The 16,677-nt window shown below is 40.2% G+C and overlaps 3 protein-coding genes across 6 annotated transcripts; 2 read left to right on the top strand and 1 right to left on the bottom strand.

Annotated features, from left to right (window-relative positions):
- Positions 1 to 6,125: 6,125 nt before the first annotated feature.
- LOC110908687 (uncharacterized protein At1g51745) lies at positions 6,126 to 10,051 on the top strand. 4 transcript variants are annotated; one of them, XM_022153667.2, is made up of 5 exons: positions 6,126 to 6,246; positions 6,603 to 6,963; positions 7,101 to 7,569; positions 7,696 to 7,798; positions 9,140 to 10,051. In XM_022153667.2, the coding sequence occupies exons 2-5, from the start codon at positions 6,770 to 6,772 to the stop codon at positions 9,751 to 9,753; spliced, it is 1,380 nt and encodes a 459-aa protein (XP_022009359.1). In that variant the 5' UTR covers positions 6,126 to 6,246; positions 6,603 to 6,769; the 3' UTR covers positions 9,754 to 10,051. The 4 variants fall into 4 exon arrangements, with proteins under 4 accessions (XP_022009359.1, XP_022009345.1, XP_022009353.1 ...); XM_022153653.2 differs by having other exon boundaries at positions 7,101 to 7,798; XM_022153661.2 differs by having other exon boundaries at positions 6,138 to 6,246; positions 6,631 to 6,963; positions 7,101 to 7,798.
- A 1,033-nt stretch (positions 10,052 to 11,084) lies between these two features.
- Positions 11,085 to 13,010, bottom strand: LOC110908672 (threonine synthase, chloroplastic). The gene has a single exon (XM_022153632.2). The coding sequence runs from the start codon at positions 12,955 to 12,957 to the stop codon at positions 11,434 to 11,436; it is 1,524 nt and encodes a 507-aa protein (XP_022009324.1). The 5' UTR covers positions 12,958 to 13,010; the 3' UTR covers positions 11,085 to 11,433.
- A 17-nt stretch (positions 13,011 to 13,027) lies between these two features.
- On the top strand, positions 13,028 to 15,728 carry LOC110908678 (ESCRT-related protein CHMP1B). Its single transcript, XM_022153646.2, has 2 exons — positions 13,028 to 13,984; positions 15,265 to 15,728. The coding sequence occupies exons 1-2, from the start codon at positions 13,660 to 13,662 to the stop codon at positions 15,549 to 15,551; spliced, it is 612 nt and encodes a 203-aa protein (XP_022009338.1). The 5' UTR covers positions 13,028 to 13,659; the 3' UTR covers positions 15,552 to 15,728.
- Positions 15,729 to 16,677: the final 949 nt, after the last annotated feature.

Genomic DNA, 16,677 nt, shown 5'->3' with positions numbered 1-16,677 from the left:
CGTTGTTGTGCCTGTTGCCCTGGTTATTGTTGTTGTTGCGGTTCTGGTTCAACTGAGGACAATCGCGTTTGTAATGACCTTCTGCCCCACACTGGAAACATCCCCGGTTTCCACGCTGTGGTTGCTGCTGCTGTGGGTTTTGAGGAACTGGTGGCGGAAGTTGGTGATTCTGGTTCGCAGGTCGTGAGCTCCTGCAATCTTTGGCTTCGTGCCCTAGCTTGAGACATCTCTGACAACGTTCTTTGCGACACCTTCCACTGTGGTGCCTGTTACACTTGTTGCATAGTGGGTGAACTCCCCGGTATCCACCCTGCCCCTGACTGCCAGATGATTGCTGACTCGAATTCTGGTAGTCATTCGTCCTGCGTTGCTGTGCTTGAGACTGAACGGAAACTGATCCCCTGCTGGAATCCCCATCCCATTTCCGTTTGTTGTCGTTGGGTGTAGCAGAAGTAGCAGCTGGAGTAGTAGTTGCACTGACGCGTTTGGGCAGCTTGTTTTGTTCTACTGCCTGATCTGTGAGTCGATGGGCAAGACGCTGGATGTCTTGGATGTTGTCGAGGTTTGCCGATGTAACATGGCTCTGGATCTCTGGCGCAAGTCCCTTGAGATACAACTCAATGCGCTTCACTGGAGGGTCCACCATAGTTGGACACAGAATGGCCAGTTCGTTTGACCGCTTTGTATAGGCTTCAATCTCTGACCCCGTCATTTTCAAGTGATAGAGCTCGTTCTCCAACTTGTGGATGTCATCACGCGTGCAGTATTCCCTCTTAATGAGTTCCTTGAAGTCGTTCCAGGGTGTGGCGTTAGCAGCTGCCAACCCTAAAATCTGAACTTGGGCGTTCCACCAAGTTAGTGCTATTCCTTCTAGCGTGCCAGTGGCGTATTTCACCCTGCGAGCCTCAGGGCATTCACACATCTCGAACACAGACTCGAGCTTTTCAAACCAGTGGAGGAGTCCAACTGCCCCCTCTGTGCCGCTGAAAGTACTTGGACGACAGTCCATGAAGTTCTTGAAAGTGCAGACAGGTTGCTGCGCGTGTTGACCTATTGTGTACGAATAGGGCAAAGTTTAAATACAAGGGCTAGTTTAGGAGTGTAGGATCTAAAGATCCTAGTGTGAGTTATGACTACAGGATATACTACCTGCTTGAGCAGCTGCAAGTGCCGCAGCAACTTGAGCTTGAACGAGAGCCTCTAGCTGGGCTTGAGTCATGTTAATTCGTCCAGACATGATCTTCATAGTAAAAGTAGCGTAAGTGAGAGTGGTTCGCGAATAGGGCGATGAATGAAAAGCGTAAGCACGTAGGTATTCTCATGTAATAAAGTCATGTGTATCTAAACGTAATGCGAGCAAAGTTCTATATAGTTCTAGCATGCAGGTAATAAACATAATCCTTATTACCTAGGATGTTGAGTCTTGCACGTGGAGCGAAGCGTCGTTGTGGATCGTTGAGAGCACTGTTCTGGTTATAGTCTGGTTTTAATAAAAACGTTTTCCCATATTAAAACCAATTTCTCTATAACCAATGGCTCTGATACCAATCTGTCACACCCCCAAAATCCCACACGCGGAGTACCACCGCTTGGAGGCGTGACATGACCAGGATCAAGCCACCAATCATATTGAACAAGTAATTAAGTAATAATAAAATCCATCAATACGAAAGGTGTTCATCAAAAACCAATGTGAATAAGTGTAGCGGAAGCATTAAAGTGAAAACCCCAAACATAAGTATTAATGTGTGAAATATCATAAGTGTTCAAATAGCATTCACGATCCTTTGCCCACAACGACCTGCTCCTCCCTGTGCAAGCTCCATAAAGTACCTAAGGTCCTGCAAGGCATGCAGCAGAGAGTCAACAACTAGTTGAGCGAGTTCACAGAAAGTAAGTTCAGTAATAGTAATTGTATGAGTCGTATTATGTTCGTTCATTGATCATGTATAGTATTGGTTTCCATCGCGGGCCCTTTCGGCATGTATGCGAAGATTTGGGTTAATACTCCCAAATATCCTAGACTATGTATATTTGTATCGCGGCCACCCTGGCATTCCTTGCGAAGATTTAGTTTCTATAGTTCGCAGCTTCCCCGAAGCATGTGTGCGAAGATCAGTCATAATTATCGCAGCCAACCCTTGGCGTGTGTGCGAAGATCAGTTCAAGTAGGTATACTAGTCTAGCCGTATCTTATCATTTACCATCCTCACCCTGAGGACTATATCATTAGGTTCCATTAACTAAGTACGCACGAAATAATCATCCAATCCCATTCCCACCCTGGGAACCCCATGCCTTGGCTGTGTGAACTCACCTTGGGTTGCTCGGCAGATACACAAAAGGTTCTTGAACTAAAGAGGTCAATCACGTCCTAACAGGGTTACCATACAAGTCAGGTTCGTATATAGCACGTATGTTCTACACGTATTGTATCAAGTATGATCATGGCCAATCACATAAACGTATCATAACATAACAGTCTCAACTTGTACGACTCGGATGGTTGGGCCATTGAGCTTGTGCGAGCCCAACCATCTTGTGTGATCTAAGTGTTTAAGCCCAACTAAACCCCGGCCCAACGTATAAGTGAACCGTCTAACCTATCCGGCCCAAACAAATAACATAAGTGGCTTGTGCGATTCATACGGGTTGTGCGATTGGCCTTTGGGCTTTATGGCCCAACAGTTAGCAAATATATACTTTGTGCGATCCGAAGGTCCTTGTACGATTGGATAAGCTTGTGCGACTGAGTTGGGCCATTCGGTCCAACAGCATAACAACGTTGCCACTTGTGCGATTTATGTGGGTTGTGCGATCTGACCAGCCCAACCCAACATGTCCACCGGTCCAACAGTTAAACTAATCCGATAACCTTGTGCGATCAAGACATCTTGTGCGGCCGGATGACTTGTGTGATCGGATCAGCTTGTGCGAATGGACCTCTTGTACGATCAAGAGGTCTTGTGCGATCAGGTTCAATATCCGATTATTAAGCCATTCGGTTACAATTCATTTAACAGTTTCCATAATTACATTCTATCAATTAACACAATTCCAACAAATCGGTTAACACAAAATCGATCAAACAGGGAATTTTAACATCCAAATCGTATGAACCCTAAATCACTAAGAATCATATGAATAACAACCCGAAATTCTCGATCATAAGCATCTAAGATTTAATTATCACAATACAATCCATCCAATAGAACATGATATCCGGGTTAGCATCTACTCGGTTTTATATCTACCATATCATCCGATTCATGTAAATCTATAGCCGGTTAACAAACATTCGGTTAACATCAATTCAAAAACAATCCCAATATAGAACATGGTGGCCGATTAACATCTATTAGGCTCATGATTATTTTCATACTATCCGATTCAACACATACATAATCAATCAATCATAAGCACATATAACATCATTCAACACAACATCAATATAAAACACTAACCGATTGGTAAGAGGTGATCCGATTCAGGAATGCTCTTCGAAGGGAAAGGAAGTGATGCCGTCGGCTTAGAGAGAGAGAGAGAGAGAGAGAGAACCGATCTAGGGTTTGTGTAACTTGTGTGGTTTGTAAAAAAAAATGAGAGGCAACCCTTCAACACGGTTGCTTGTTTGTGTAAAATAGAAGTGGGCCGAACCCATACATGGGCCGCCCTTATGGTCCGATCACAAAAGAATGCGGCCCCCTCTAATGGGCTTGTGCGATTGGGTTCGGGTTTGTGTTGTGCATTCGGATTGTGTGTCATTTAATAACATACATACATACATTTACACCAAGCACGTATCAATATATCATTCATTAATTCAATCATATAACCTCACATAAGCACGTAACGTTACAAGATAGGTCTAAAGTACGAGTTGTCACAGAAAATGCTCGTTTGATTTAACGCTTGGTTGTAAACGAGCCGCTCTGCTCGGTTCGGTTTGTAAATGAGCCAAGCATGAGAAAAGGTCCGCTCGGCTCGGTTCGGCTCGAATTATTATTTTTAATTAGTAAATATATAGGGTGGGGTTCTAGAGTGAACACTAGTGTATTTGCGAACTGAGTGAACAAATCCTGGCCGTTGATCTACACACGTGTATGGCCAGGATCTCATCATCAAATCATAAAATACACTAGTGTATTTCAACATCAAATCCTGGCCGTTAATCTACACACGTGTATGGCCAGGATTAGTTCACTCAGTTCGCAAGCTACACCAGTGTTCACTCTTGAACCTAATCCTATATATACATATATATATATATACACACACCCATGCATGTATTCTTAAATATAAATTAAATTTATAGTTTTATATATATACCACTTTATTAGATTTTGGTCCACTACATATAAATTTACAACTAAATCTCTACGTGCTAGCCCAATCACGTTAATAAAAAATTAATATCAAATCTAAAAGTTAAACCCTAAACCGATAAACGACAGTATGCTCATCTCCTCAATGTTTTATGTCGTTACCCTAAGTTGATCGTCTCCTGCTCTCGACGTCATTGTTCGTGTAATATGATCATCGCCTCGTCGGCCACAACAATGTTATTCAAAAGAAATATATTATGCTATGAAATGTGTCTGTTTTTAAAGACATAAAAACTTGAGACTCAACATTGTCACTATCTTTCTCAGCAAATTTAAATCTGGCAACACAGTTGTCAAAATCGCTTGAACTTCGCTCGACGCTCGCTTAGAATATTTACTACTCGAAAAATGCTCGATTGATTTGAGGCTCGGTTTTAAATGAGCCGCTCTGCTTGGTTCAGTTTGTAAACAAGCGAAGCACGAGGAAAGATCCGATCGATTCGACTCGGCTCGTGAAGAGCCCTACTATAGTCGTCCAATTACGCATACCCGTAGGAGAGTATAGGGAGGATATAACATGAAAATATACAAAATTTAAAGGAGTTAATTACTGTTTTCGTCCCTGTGGTTTGTCAAAAATCACTATTTCAGTCTATTAGTTTAAAAATTGCGATTTCAGTCCCTGTGGTTTCACTTTCGTAACCATTTCAGTCCACATCCGTTAACCCCATCCATTTATTCTGTTAAGTACATGTGAATTGACTATAATGCCCTTATTAATAAAAAACAAAAAAGACATCTAAATGAGTTAATTATTGTTTTCGTCCCTGTGGTTTGTCAAAAATCACTATTTCAGTCCATTAGTTTAAAAATTGCGATTTCAGTCCCCGTGGTTTCACTTTTGTAACCATTTCAGTCCGGTCTCCTAACACCGTCTATTTTACCGTTAAGTTTTTAATGAAATAACTAAATTACCCTTGTGTTAATTAAATATGGACTTATATGATTTTATTATTGGATTTATATGATTTTATTGTTGTATGACATATGGACTTAAATTGGATTGTAGGGTTGACCCACCATGGCTTCAATAGAAGTAGAAGTCTGGCACTAATTTTACATATATGGTTCCAAAATTTTAATTTTGGATTTTAGAATGAGAAAATATCCAGGTGAGCATTATTTTTCAAAGTTATTATGTTAATTGATGCAACTAGGAAGATATTAATTGGGGTGGGGTAATGGGTTGCCGGACATTAAGAGGGTGGGGTTGTGATGCCGGAGAAGATGACCGGAAACTTTTGCCAGAAATGAGAGCAAGGATGGAGTGGGGTGGGGTAGCGTGGGGTTGTGTTTTAACAAGTGGATCATAGAATACCGTCTTTTAAATTTCTATGGTTTTTTATTTAATTAACACATGAGTAATTTAGATATTTCATTAAAAACTTAACCGTAAAATAGACGATGTTAGGAGACTGGACTGAAATGGTTACGAAAGTGAAAGTACAGGGACTGAAATAGTGATGTTTTACAAACCACAGGGACGAAAACAGTAATTAACTCACTTAGATATCTTTTTGTTTTTTTTATTAATAAGGGCATTATAGTCAATTCCCATGTACTTAACAGAATAAATGAATGGGGTTAACGGAGGTGGACTGAAATGGTTACGAAAGTGAAACCACAGGGACTGAAATTGCAATTTTTAAACTAATGGACTGAAATAGTGATTTTTGACAAACCACATGGACGAAAATAGTAATTAACTCAAATTTAAAGTGTGGTGAAAAACACTATTGCTAAAATACACAGAATGATGAAAGCCCATGTAACATAAAATAATCCCAAATTCCCAACTCACACACACACACACACTCTTACTCTGTTCTTCCGTATTCGGCAAAAAGACACCAGAAGGAAGGTACATCTATCTTTTCTCCACCCAAATCAGAACCCCATCAACATCTTAACGTTTGTGGGTGGATCACAATCCCCATCCGTCAAACTCACTGCACTCGGTTTATTTATTTCATCAACAAAATCTTGAAACAAACCGGCAACCGATTGATATAATAAACCCAAATCAAATTGTTTCTGCCTGCCGTTTCAAAAACATGAAACTTTGAAATCTTTATTTATTTCTTTTTTATTAATTTTTGTTCATGGATCGCTCGGTCTATCTATTCAAGAAATTAGATACCCACCCACATATCAAGTTTTTATTTTTCTTTTGTTTGATTGTATCAAATTAATCAAGGGTTTTGTCTCTGCATGCAGGAAATTTAATATTTTTAAATTGTTTTAGGGTTTGGGAGCAAAGCTATTGGGTCATTGGAATTTAGGGTTTTAGAGATTGGTGACATATAATAAAGTTTTGATTTTTATAGGGTTAGAGGATGAATGGGTTAAGTTGTTATTGGGGTTTTGTCTAGTGGGTTTAGGGAATGGGGAGTTCTTGTGAAGCAAATGGTCAAAATATTGACTCGACGGTCGGTGGGTTGGTTTGGGTCCGGCGGAGAAACGGGTCCTGGTGGCCGGGCCGGATATTGGGGCCTGATGAGTTACCGGAAAGTGGTTTGGTTTCGCCTAAAAGAGCGGGTACTCCGGTGAAGCTGCTAGGGAGAGAGGATGCTAGTGTGTAAGTGTCAATTTATATCTTATCTCAGTTAACAAGTTATTGTGCACTATTACCTGGGGGGGGGGGGGGGGGGGTATATAATCAATTTCTTCTAGGGTTTAGATAACCTTTTCTAAAACCTAATTGGTATAATGCAGGGACTGGTACAATCTCGAGAAGTCTAAACGTGTAAAAGCTTTTCGATGTGGCGAATACGACGAATGCATCGAAAAAGCAAAATTTACAGCGAATTATTCTTGCAAAAAAGCAGCAAAATACGCACGTAGAGAAGACGCAATTCTTCAAGCCCTGGAGATCGAAAACTCTCAATTTTTAAAAAATAGTAATTCCGAAACCATCTCACACACAGACAAAACCAAAAACATATCTGATAAATTGAGTGGCCTAGAATTCATCTCCGTTTCCCCACAGGAATTATCACGTACCGCCGCTTCTGCCGATGATAATTCTGAAGACGACGGAAGTAAAAAACGCATGCGAGGGTTACACGACCTCGGGGTAGGAACGTTTAAGAAAAAGCGGACCGGAGTGGCGCATATTCATGATTATTTAAAGAAGAAGAACCGTCGCTGTCAGTTGACAACAGTTTTAAAGAAAACCGAAATGGTAAGCATTCCTGTTATATGTGAAGAACACAATGGGTCGGAATATAATAATAATGAGTTAAAAGGAAGTTTTTCTGATAGCACGGGTGATGTCACTAATAATATTAATTCAAGCGGCTTCAAGCAGAAAGAAGATGAAAACTACAGTGTTTTGGAATTACTAGAAACTGATGATTCTTCTGGAAGGCTGTTTGATGTTCCGTTTGTTCGAGAACAAAAGCAGACTGCAGGTACGTTTTCAGATTAATCTGATATATTAGTTATTTGATTATTTAGGCGTTGGATAACAAGAACGATTTACGTGCCTAAAATGTGCTTATTTAAGAAAGGGGCAAGTTCATATGTACCTCTCAAAATTGCACAATATGATATTTATCCAATTAAAAAAATGAATATCAAATATACCGGTTCAAAATATATATATATATATTTACCCATTTCGTTAAAGTCCAAACTAGCTACAAATTCCATAAGTTAATCACCACTATGTTGTCAAAGCGCCTAGGCGCACTCAAAGGTCATAGGCCAAGCCCGGAAACTTGGCCCTAGGCGCTTAAAAAACGAAGGTTTTTTTTTTTAAATAAGACGCCTAGTACAAAAAACCTTTTTAGGGGAGATGTTTAGGGCTAATTTAAGATGTTTTAGGGTTATTTATGGCTCATTTAGGATGTTTCACCAGGCGACTTTTAGCCTCAATTTGGCCTGAAATTGCGCTGCAGCGCCTAGGGGCACGCCTCACGCGTTCTTGACAACATAGAATCACCATTATAATAACTAAAACCAAAATTCCTATCAAGACTAACATACATTTCAAAAGGTCTAAAGTGAAATATCTTAAAGGCGCTAGGCGACGGCTAGAAATTGATTATTAGTGTATTAGTGTAGAAAGTAGTTTATCTTAGATAAAAGGAGAAATTTGGCTAGAATTTTGCCAGAAAGTCTCCGGAATCTATGAATCTGCGCCTAGAAAATGGGCCTAGGCGCAAGAGGCGACGGCTATTAACAACTATGGTGCTACGTTGGGTCACCGATATTCATTCTTCCTCATCGGAGGAAATCGGCTTCGACTCATATCCCCATCTGATGAAAATGACTCCACCCCCTCCTCCTCAGCCGAGTCCCGTAACCATGCAATTCTAGCCCTCATCATCTGTTACGGGAACCGGGTGAGGAGGGGGTGGAGTCATCTTCATCAGATGATGAATCTGAGCTAGAGAATGAAAACGCTGGATATGAGTCGGAGCCGATTACCGTTGACGAAGAACGAATATCGGTGCCCCAACATCACCATGTATGTTAGTCTTGATAGGAATATTGGTTGTAGTTATTAAATGGTGATTCGTATGTTCAAGTATTTGATCAACAATATATACTTACTTTAATGCTAAACGTTACGAGTTGCTTCTTAAATAATCAGAATTTGCCACTCTCACAAAACATTACGTTGTCTGATTATATATATCGACTTTAAAGTAAATTTTATTATCTGATTATTTAGCGGCTTAAACATCATCATCGGTATTACACAAACTAATTTCATTGCACTGATAGCCAAATGTTTTAAACACCAGGTTCTTCTCCTGCATCGATACCCGAAACGGAATTTCAAGAATCCGGTTCTATTATTAGTTCAGGTGCCGACGACATAATAAGCCATATAATAGATAATAACGGTAGTTCGAAATGGCAGCATAAAGGGAAAAGAAAATCAAGAAATAAAATCAAAACAAAAACCCTCCAGAATTTTTTGACCGAGTCAACAGAAGAAGTCAACAACACGGTTGAGGTAAAGGGCTCACAAAGATTTATGTTTATTCATCAGTCCTGTTACAAAAGAACCGGCTCCCTTTATGATGTCCGTATTGACGTTGAATCGCGCAATTTTCGTCGGCATCTTCCGTACATCTCTCTTTGGAGTAACTTTACCGGCCAACGGGTGACGGGCCATTCGCTTGAAGTCGAGGTGGTTACCGATGATGGTTGGTTGAATAGTTCGGAATGCCTTAGTAGTAGCTGCGGGGAGGCTCCCAAAAAAGCTAGAAAAAACGGGGGGGTTACATCTAACAAGAAGATCCGAAAGCTATCGTCATTAAGGGAAAAAGGGGTGCTTAAAAGGCCAGATATAGGTTGTGTTCCGTTGAAGGTTGTTTTTGGTAGGATAAATGCGGTGTTGGGTATTAACTAGTTCTGCTGCTGATGAGGGAGGGAGGGAGGGAGGGCCTTAATCGATGAAATTTGTTAGAAAGTTGGGATTTTGTCGTTGACTTGGGTTGGGTTGGGTTGGGTTGTATAATAATGGTTTAGTGAAGGGTTGGTTGTATATGGATGGTGTAACCTAAGGTGTAAGAGTTTCAAATGTTTGCTTGTTTTGTTGCAGCAGCAGCAGCATCTTTGTTTTTGTTCATGAGTTGGTTGGTGTTTTGTTTGTGTAAACTAGGGCATGTTTGGCTAAGCTTTTTGAAACAACTTATTGGCTTTTTCCTTTCGTATACACTTGAAAACAAAAAGGAAACGACGAGGCACTAGTAAGACCCGTTTGGCATGTCAGTATGTTCCCTTGAGGTGTTCATCGAATCGAATATCGAATTATTCGAATAATTTTTATTTTTCCTTGAATTCGTATTCTATTCGAATTCGATTAAAACTTACCGAATTCGATTCAAATAAAAAACCCAATTCGTATTCGCTTCGTATTCGACTAAAAATTCGAATTCGAATAAATTCGATTTAATTCAGATTCTGTATAAACATGTAAAAACTATCAAAATGAAACATAAATTTTAAAGCATCCATAAGGACGATATCACATTATAAAGTTCCGCATAAAGTACCACAAGTCTAAAATTCAAAACGAGAAGTCGAATAACCACACCACACTAAAAGTTAATATTTATAGGGTTATAAATCTATTGATAGATTTGTTACTTAGGTTTTAGTTATGAACTTATGGGCCTTGTAGTGGGTTTGGTAATATGTAATTTTAATACTTGGAAAAAATTTTGAAAATAATTTATAGTATAGCTTAATAAAGGTTGCATATGCATTATATTTAAAAATCATAAATAAAAATGTACAGTTTTTATTCGAATTTCGAATTGAATCGAATTCGAATTCTTTTAATCGAAACGAATTCTTGATAATCAAATCGAATTTAAACGAATTTCGAATTTTTCGAATTCGAAACGAATTCTGAACACCACCCCTACCTTGAGGACAAGGAGGAATTAAACAGATGGAATTGTATAAAAACACACACACACACATATATATAAACCACTGGGTGTCAGCCCAGTGGCCACCGACACCCATCTTAAAAACCTGCAAGGGGGAGGTCGCAAGTTCGATTCTTACCCTGAGCAGACTGGGGAATTCACCGCCAGGGCGCTTGGTCGGGTAGCAAACTGGGGCGGGGGATCCCTCCCGCGGTCAGGGGTACCGTGCATTTACCCTTTTTTTTATATATATATATATATCACCTCTTATTATGATCATCATGTTATTTAAGGGTAAGTAAGATCAAAACAAATGACAAAGTCTTAATTGAAGGATCTCAGTCCAAAACATTGTCAAAAAAGCCAACATTGGACAAAGACGACTCTAGGATCACAAACATGCATGAATTACACATACAAATCCTACTAAACTTTGATGCTCAACGCAACACACGACGCCGATGCCTTCTTATTCTTATAAATAAACAACAGACTCGCCACGACTCGATCTGCGATAATGAACAGATCCAGAAGGTTCTTTCAAAGCATAAACTCAATGGCACCCCCAAACAAAATGGAAACCAAAAGCTACAACTAACAACACCCCTAAATCTAAAATACCAAAGGAACATATAACAACAGAAGACTTCCACTCACTTTACTTCTTTGCTCAACAAGTACTTTTTAAGAACATCCATAACCGACCCAAAATCCGCCTTCACATTCACCGGCGGATTAGCCAACTTACAACCCATTTCCGGGATTGCTTTAGAGTGATAATCAATCTTCGACTGCGTAAACTTCAACCCATGCGCAGTACTCACCACAACCGCCCTATCAGTAGCCTTAATCACACCACTATTCCTAAGCTTAACCAAAGCCGTCAACGCAACACCAGTATGCGGACAAATAAACATCCCCGTTGCATCCGCTTGCGCCATCGCATCCATCAGTTCCTCTTCAGTAGCCTCCTCAACAATCCCATTCGAATTCTTGAGCGCGTACACTGCCCGATCTATAGAAACCGGATCACCAATCTGGATAGCCGATGCAAAAGTCGTTTTCGCCTTCACAGGACTAAAATCCTCCCACCCGGATTGAAAATGTAAATAAAGCGGGTTCGCGTTTGCAGCTTGAGCACACACAAGTCTCGGAATCCTATCAACTAATCCCAACTCTTTGCACATGTGAAACCCTTTGTAAAACGCGTATATGTTCCCCAAATTCCCACCCGGAACAATCACCCAATCGGGTACTTCCCAATCAAACTGCTGCAAGATCTCAATCGCAGCCGTTTTCTGCCCTTCTAACCTCAGACTATTCAAACTATTCGCCAAATAAATCGGCAATTCAGACGTCACTTCCCTAACCAACCGCATACACCCGTCAAAATCGGTATCCAAGCTCAACACAAACGCCCCGTTGGCAATCGGCTGCACCAATTGCGCCATCGAAATCTTATCAGCAGGCAAGAAAACAATGCTGGGGATACCAGCAGAGGCGCAGTAAGCCGATAAGGCAGCGGACGTGTCTCCGGTCGACGCGCAGCCCACCCCGATCACCGGGCGGTTCATTTTACGCAACCGGTTGACTTGACTAACCAAGACAGTCATACCCAGATCTTTAAAACTACCCGTATGACTAATCCCACAATGTTTAACCCATAAATCATTCATGCCCACCAACTGTTTGCCAAAACGCTCAGCCCAAAACATGTTGGAATTACCTTCAAAGGCGCTGACAATATCATCATCATCAATCTCCGGCAACACCCACTCTTTCTTGGACCATACCCCGGAGCCGTAGGGCCAGGTGGTCTTGCCGATCCTGGAATCGAACAAGGATTTCCAGTAGGTTCCGTCGAATGCTTTTAGGGCTTCCATGTCGTGGTGGACATCGAGGAGGCCGCCGGAGCGGGAGCGGTAGACGATCTCGTCTAATGAGTAGGATTCAGTGCAGGATGGGTGGGCGTTGAAGGGGACGTATTTGGCGGAGAAGTTGTGGTCGGTGGAGTTGCGACGGTGGGCTTCTTGGCGGATGCTTTCGTCGGCGGGGCGACGGTGGTGGTGGAGTGGTGGGGGTGGGTTGTTGGATGCTTTGATGGTGGTGGTGGTTGTTCTTCTTCTAGGGTTTGTGTAGAAAGGGGATCTGAGAAGAAGAGTAGTAGGAGTAGCCATTGGAGATGGTTATGGAGAAAGTGACGACTATAATTCATACAGTATTTATTATACTCACTAGGTTTAGACTTTTTTTTTTTTTTTTTAAGGAGAACTTCATTAACACAAACTGTACCTGAAGACCCGGCCAGCAAAAAAAACAAACAACACAACTTACATATTAACAAATTTACACCAATCCTCCTAACCAAAAGAACCCTTCTAGCCCTAAGAAACTAGACGATTTAACTTCGCTAAAGACCTCTTCAACTCCGTTACTCTTACCATTAAATCTGAGATCGTTTCTGACCTTCCACAAAAAGCAATAATAATACCCTTCAGCGCCGACACCTTAAACCAAGCCCTAAGGTTTAGACCATCTATCTATCTATCTATCTGTATATAAATGGAACAAATTTTCCACGCTCGTGAACTAACTAACTAACTAACTGCATTTGTTTGTTTGTTTGTTTGGGCCGGTGGTTATTTATTTGTTTGGTTCCAGTAAACTAAACTAAAGGTTGGTTGGTGTTTGGACTAAATTGACTTTTCCTTACTTGGGACTAAAGACGTGCAAACAAAAAGTTTCTTTCAGGGACTATCGTGCAAAATAACCAATCAATTATTTATTATTCCATTTGCATTGCATTTCGTAACAAACAAACACGCCCAGAAGAAAGCAAACCCTAACCCTAAAATCTCATCATCATCCAATCCAATCCAATGGGACAAGCGGAGAAACTGATGAACCAGATCATGGAGTTGAAGTTCACGGCAAAGAGCCTGCAACGGCAAGCCAGAAAATGCGAAAAAGACGAGAAATCGGAGAAACTCAAAGTCAAAAAAGCGATCGAGAAAGGTAACATGGACGGAGCCCGAATCTACGCCGAAAACGCCATCCGGAAACGTAACGAGCAGATGAATTACCTCCGGCTAGCCTCTCGGCTTGATGCGGTTGTAGCGCGGCTTGATACGCAGGCGAAAATGAACACCATTAGTAAGTCGATGGGATCCATTGTGAAATCGCTTGAATCCACGCTAGCTACAGGTAATGTTACAACTAGAATGACTATTGATCCTGTATTCTCTCTCAAATTGTAAATAAATTATACAGGACTAGAATTAGTATTGATCCTGTATTGTCTAATAGTAACAAAAAATAGACAGGTAGTGTAATGAGTATTGATTGTGTATTGTCAAGTAGTAAAAAATAAAATAAAACAGGTAATGTTATAACTAGAATGATCATGTGTTAAACAGAAAAATAATGAGACAGGTAATGAGTATTGATCAAATAGTAAAAAAATGGGACATGTAATGTTACAACTAGATTGAGTATTGATCGTATATTGTTGAATAGTAAAAAAAATGCATACGTAATGTTACAACTAGAATGAGGATTGATCATGTATTGTCAGATAGTAAAAGAATGCGACAGGTAATGTTACAACTAGAACGATAAACGATTGTATCGTCAAATAGTTAAAAAAAAAAAATGGGACAGGCTAGGTAATGTTACAACTAGAATTAGTATTGATCATGCATTGTCAAATAGTAAAAGAATGTGACAGGCTAGGTAATGTTACAACTAGAACGATTGTATCGTCAAATAGTTAAAAAAAAATGGGACAGGCTAGGTAATGTTACAACTAGAATTAGTATTGATCATGCATTGTCAAATAGTGTAAAAATTGCGGCAGGTAATGTTATTGATCTTGTATTGGCAAATAGTAACATATTATGCAACAGGTAATGTTACAACTAGACTTCTTGAGTATTGATCCTGTATTGTCAAATGGTAATGTTACAACTAGACTTCTTGAGTATTATTGATCTTGTATTGTTAAATAGTAAAAAAATTGTGACAGGTAATGTTACAACTAGAATCAGTATTGATCCTGTATTGTCGAATAGTTAAAAAAATTGACAATTTTATGTTAGCTTAACTCTATTTAACATAGAGGCAGCAAAATGGGCGGGTAACGGGTTGGTTGCCTGGTCAAGATCCGTTTGGGTCAGGATTGGCCAATTTAAAACAAAGACGTCACGTTAACGATTGCAGCATCATCACACACAGACGTCACGTTAACGATTAAAACAAAGAAGGAAATGTAGCAACCCTCTGGCGTTGACGATGACGGTGACATGGCAGAAGTTCTAGGTATTGGAGGCGGTGAAAATGTTGGTATTTGTGAATTTGAAAATTGGATTTAGGGTTGATTTGATTGGATTGTTGTTGAGTTTTAATAACATATGGTCCTGTTACTATTCAGTCCCTTCCTTTACTATTTGTCAATACAAGACCAATACTTATTCTAATTGTAACAGGTAATTTGCAGAAGATGTCGGAGACAATGGACCAGTTTGAGCGACAGTTTGTGAACATGGAGGTGCAGGCTGAGTTTATGGAGAGTTCAATGGCAGGAAGCACTTCGTTATCGACTCCGGAAGGTGAGGTTAACAGTTTGATGCAGCAAGTAGCGGATGATTACGGTCTGGAGGTTTCTGTCGGTTTGCCGCAACCTGCTGCACATGCTGTGCCGACTAAGAATGCCGAAAAGGTTGATGAGGATGATCTGTCTAGGCGCCTTGCGGAACTTAAAGCGCGCGGGTAAACGAAGCTGTTTGTATGAGGCCTGATTACTGTTTATGTCTGTTTTATAAATATATCTGCATACTAGCTGATGATGGCACTATAATGCATTTTAATTACCACTGGTTGTCTGCTATGTTGAAGATAAAAATGTGTTCATAACTGTATCCATATATATTATATTACTGTTTGTGTGTTTGGACTTGTATGTTACAACTATATAGTTTATGCCTATTTAAGCTTGTTATGCGCTCCAAGATGGATCATGTTAAGGCCGGAGGGGTGTGGGTGCGCCACCCCCGTCAAGTCATCAACTATAGCGCCCCGGGGCGCTATACCTCCACACCCAGGGATTAAAAGAGAGGGGGGGGGGGTAGGAGGGGCTCCATCATGTTAACGCCAAAAATGAAAGGTTCAGGTGGGGCTCACTAGATTTAATCCAATGAAATCTTTTTTTTTTAATTTTGTTTAATAGAGGGCTCTATCCATACCATGCAAATTAAAGGGGGCTCCATCTACACCATGGATCCTACGTGTCGCTTACGTGGCATGATAAAGCCCCTAGGGGGCTCTAACCACACCCTCCTGTCTAACTCCATAGTGGCAATTACATATATCTCTCTTCAATATTGATAAATTACATATATAATCAACTCAAAATTTAATTTACATATACCCCCTTCCTTAAAACAAAAACTATCAAATATACCCATCTAATTTAAATACTATTTTGCCCTTTTTTGAACCATTAATTATAAAAAATCCAAAATTAACTCTTTTTAACTAATTAATTATTTTGCATATTTTTGTTTTACTTGGTTTTCTAATCAAACCTGAATCAACCAACTTTAAAAACATAAACAGTCGAAAATGTGAACAAAACTACTTTAAAAAAACTCAATACATCAAATACGAATCAAAAAACTTTTTCCACAATCATACTTGTATTGTATTTGTATTTTTATCAAAGGCCGGTGGAAATACAATCACCATATCTAGCATAGAGATCAGTTTTACTCATCACCGGCTAGCTCGCCAGTGGAGGTTTTGACACTAATCTAACGACATTAGAAACCGTTTGGGCTTCGCCGGCACTGGAAATTGTTTGGCACACCGCGACAGTGGAAATCATTTCGTCGTTGGTTGTA

This window comes from Helianthus annuus, chromosome 2 (assembly GCF_002127325.2).
Source record: "Helianthus annuus cultivar XRQ/B chromosome 2, HanXRQr2.0-SUNRISE, whole genome shotgun sequence".
NCBI lineage: Eukaryota > Viridiplantae > Streptophyta > Magnoliopsida > Asterales > Asteraceae > Helianthus > Helianthus annuus.
Note: the sequence above shows the minus strand (reverse complement) of the source record. Positions and strands in the feature narration are given on the sequence as shown.

Bases quoted from the DNA above. Each gene is read 5' to 3' on its own strand.
- LOC110908678 (XM_022153646.2), top strand. From the start codon at position 13,660: ATGGGACAAGCGGAGAAACTGATGAACCAGATCATGGAGTTGAAGTTC. The intron at 13,985-15,264 runs GTAATGTTACAA...TAATTGTAACAG, and splicing joins TGAATCCACGCTAGCTACAG to GTAATTTGCAGAAGATGTCG.
- LOC110908687 (XM_022153653.2), top strand. From the start codon at position 6,770: ATGGGGAGTTCTTGTGAAGCAAATGGTCAAAATATTGACTCGACGGTC. The intron at 6,964-7,100 runs GTAAGTGTCAAT...GGTATAATGCAG, and splicing joins GGGAGAGAGGATGCTAGTGT to GGACTGGTACAATCTCGAGA. The intron at 7,799-9,139 runs GTACGTTTTCAG...TTTAAACACCAG, and splicing joins AGAACAAAAGCAGACTGCAG to GTTCTTCTCCTGCATCGATA.
- LOC110908672 (XM_022153632.2), bottom strand. From the start codon at position 12,957: ATGGCTACTCCTACTACTCTTCTTCTCAGATCCCCTTTCTACACAAAC.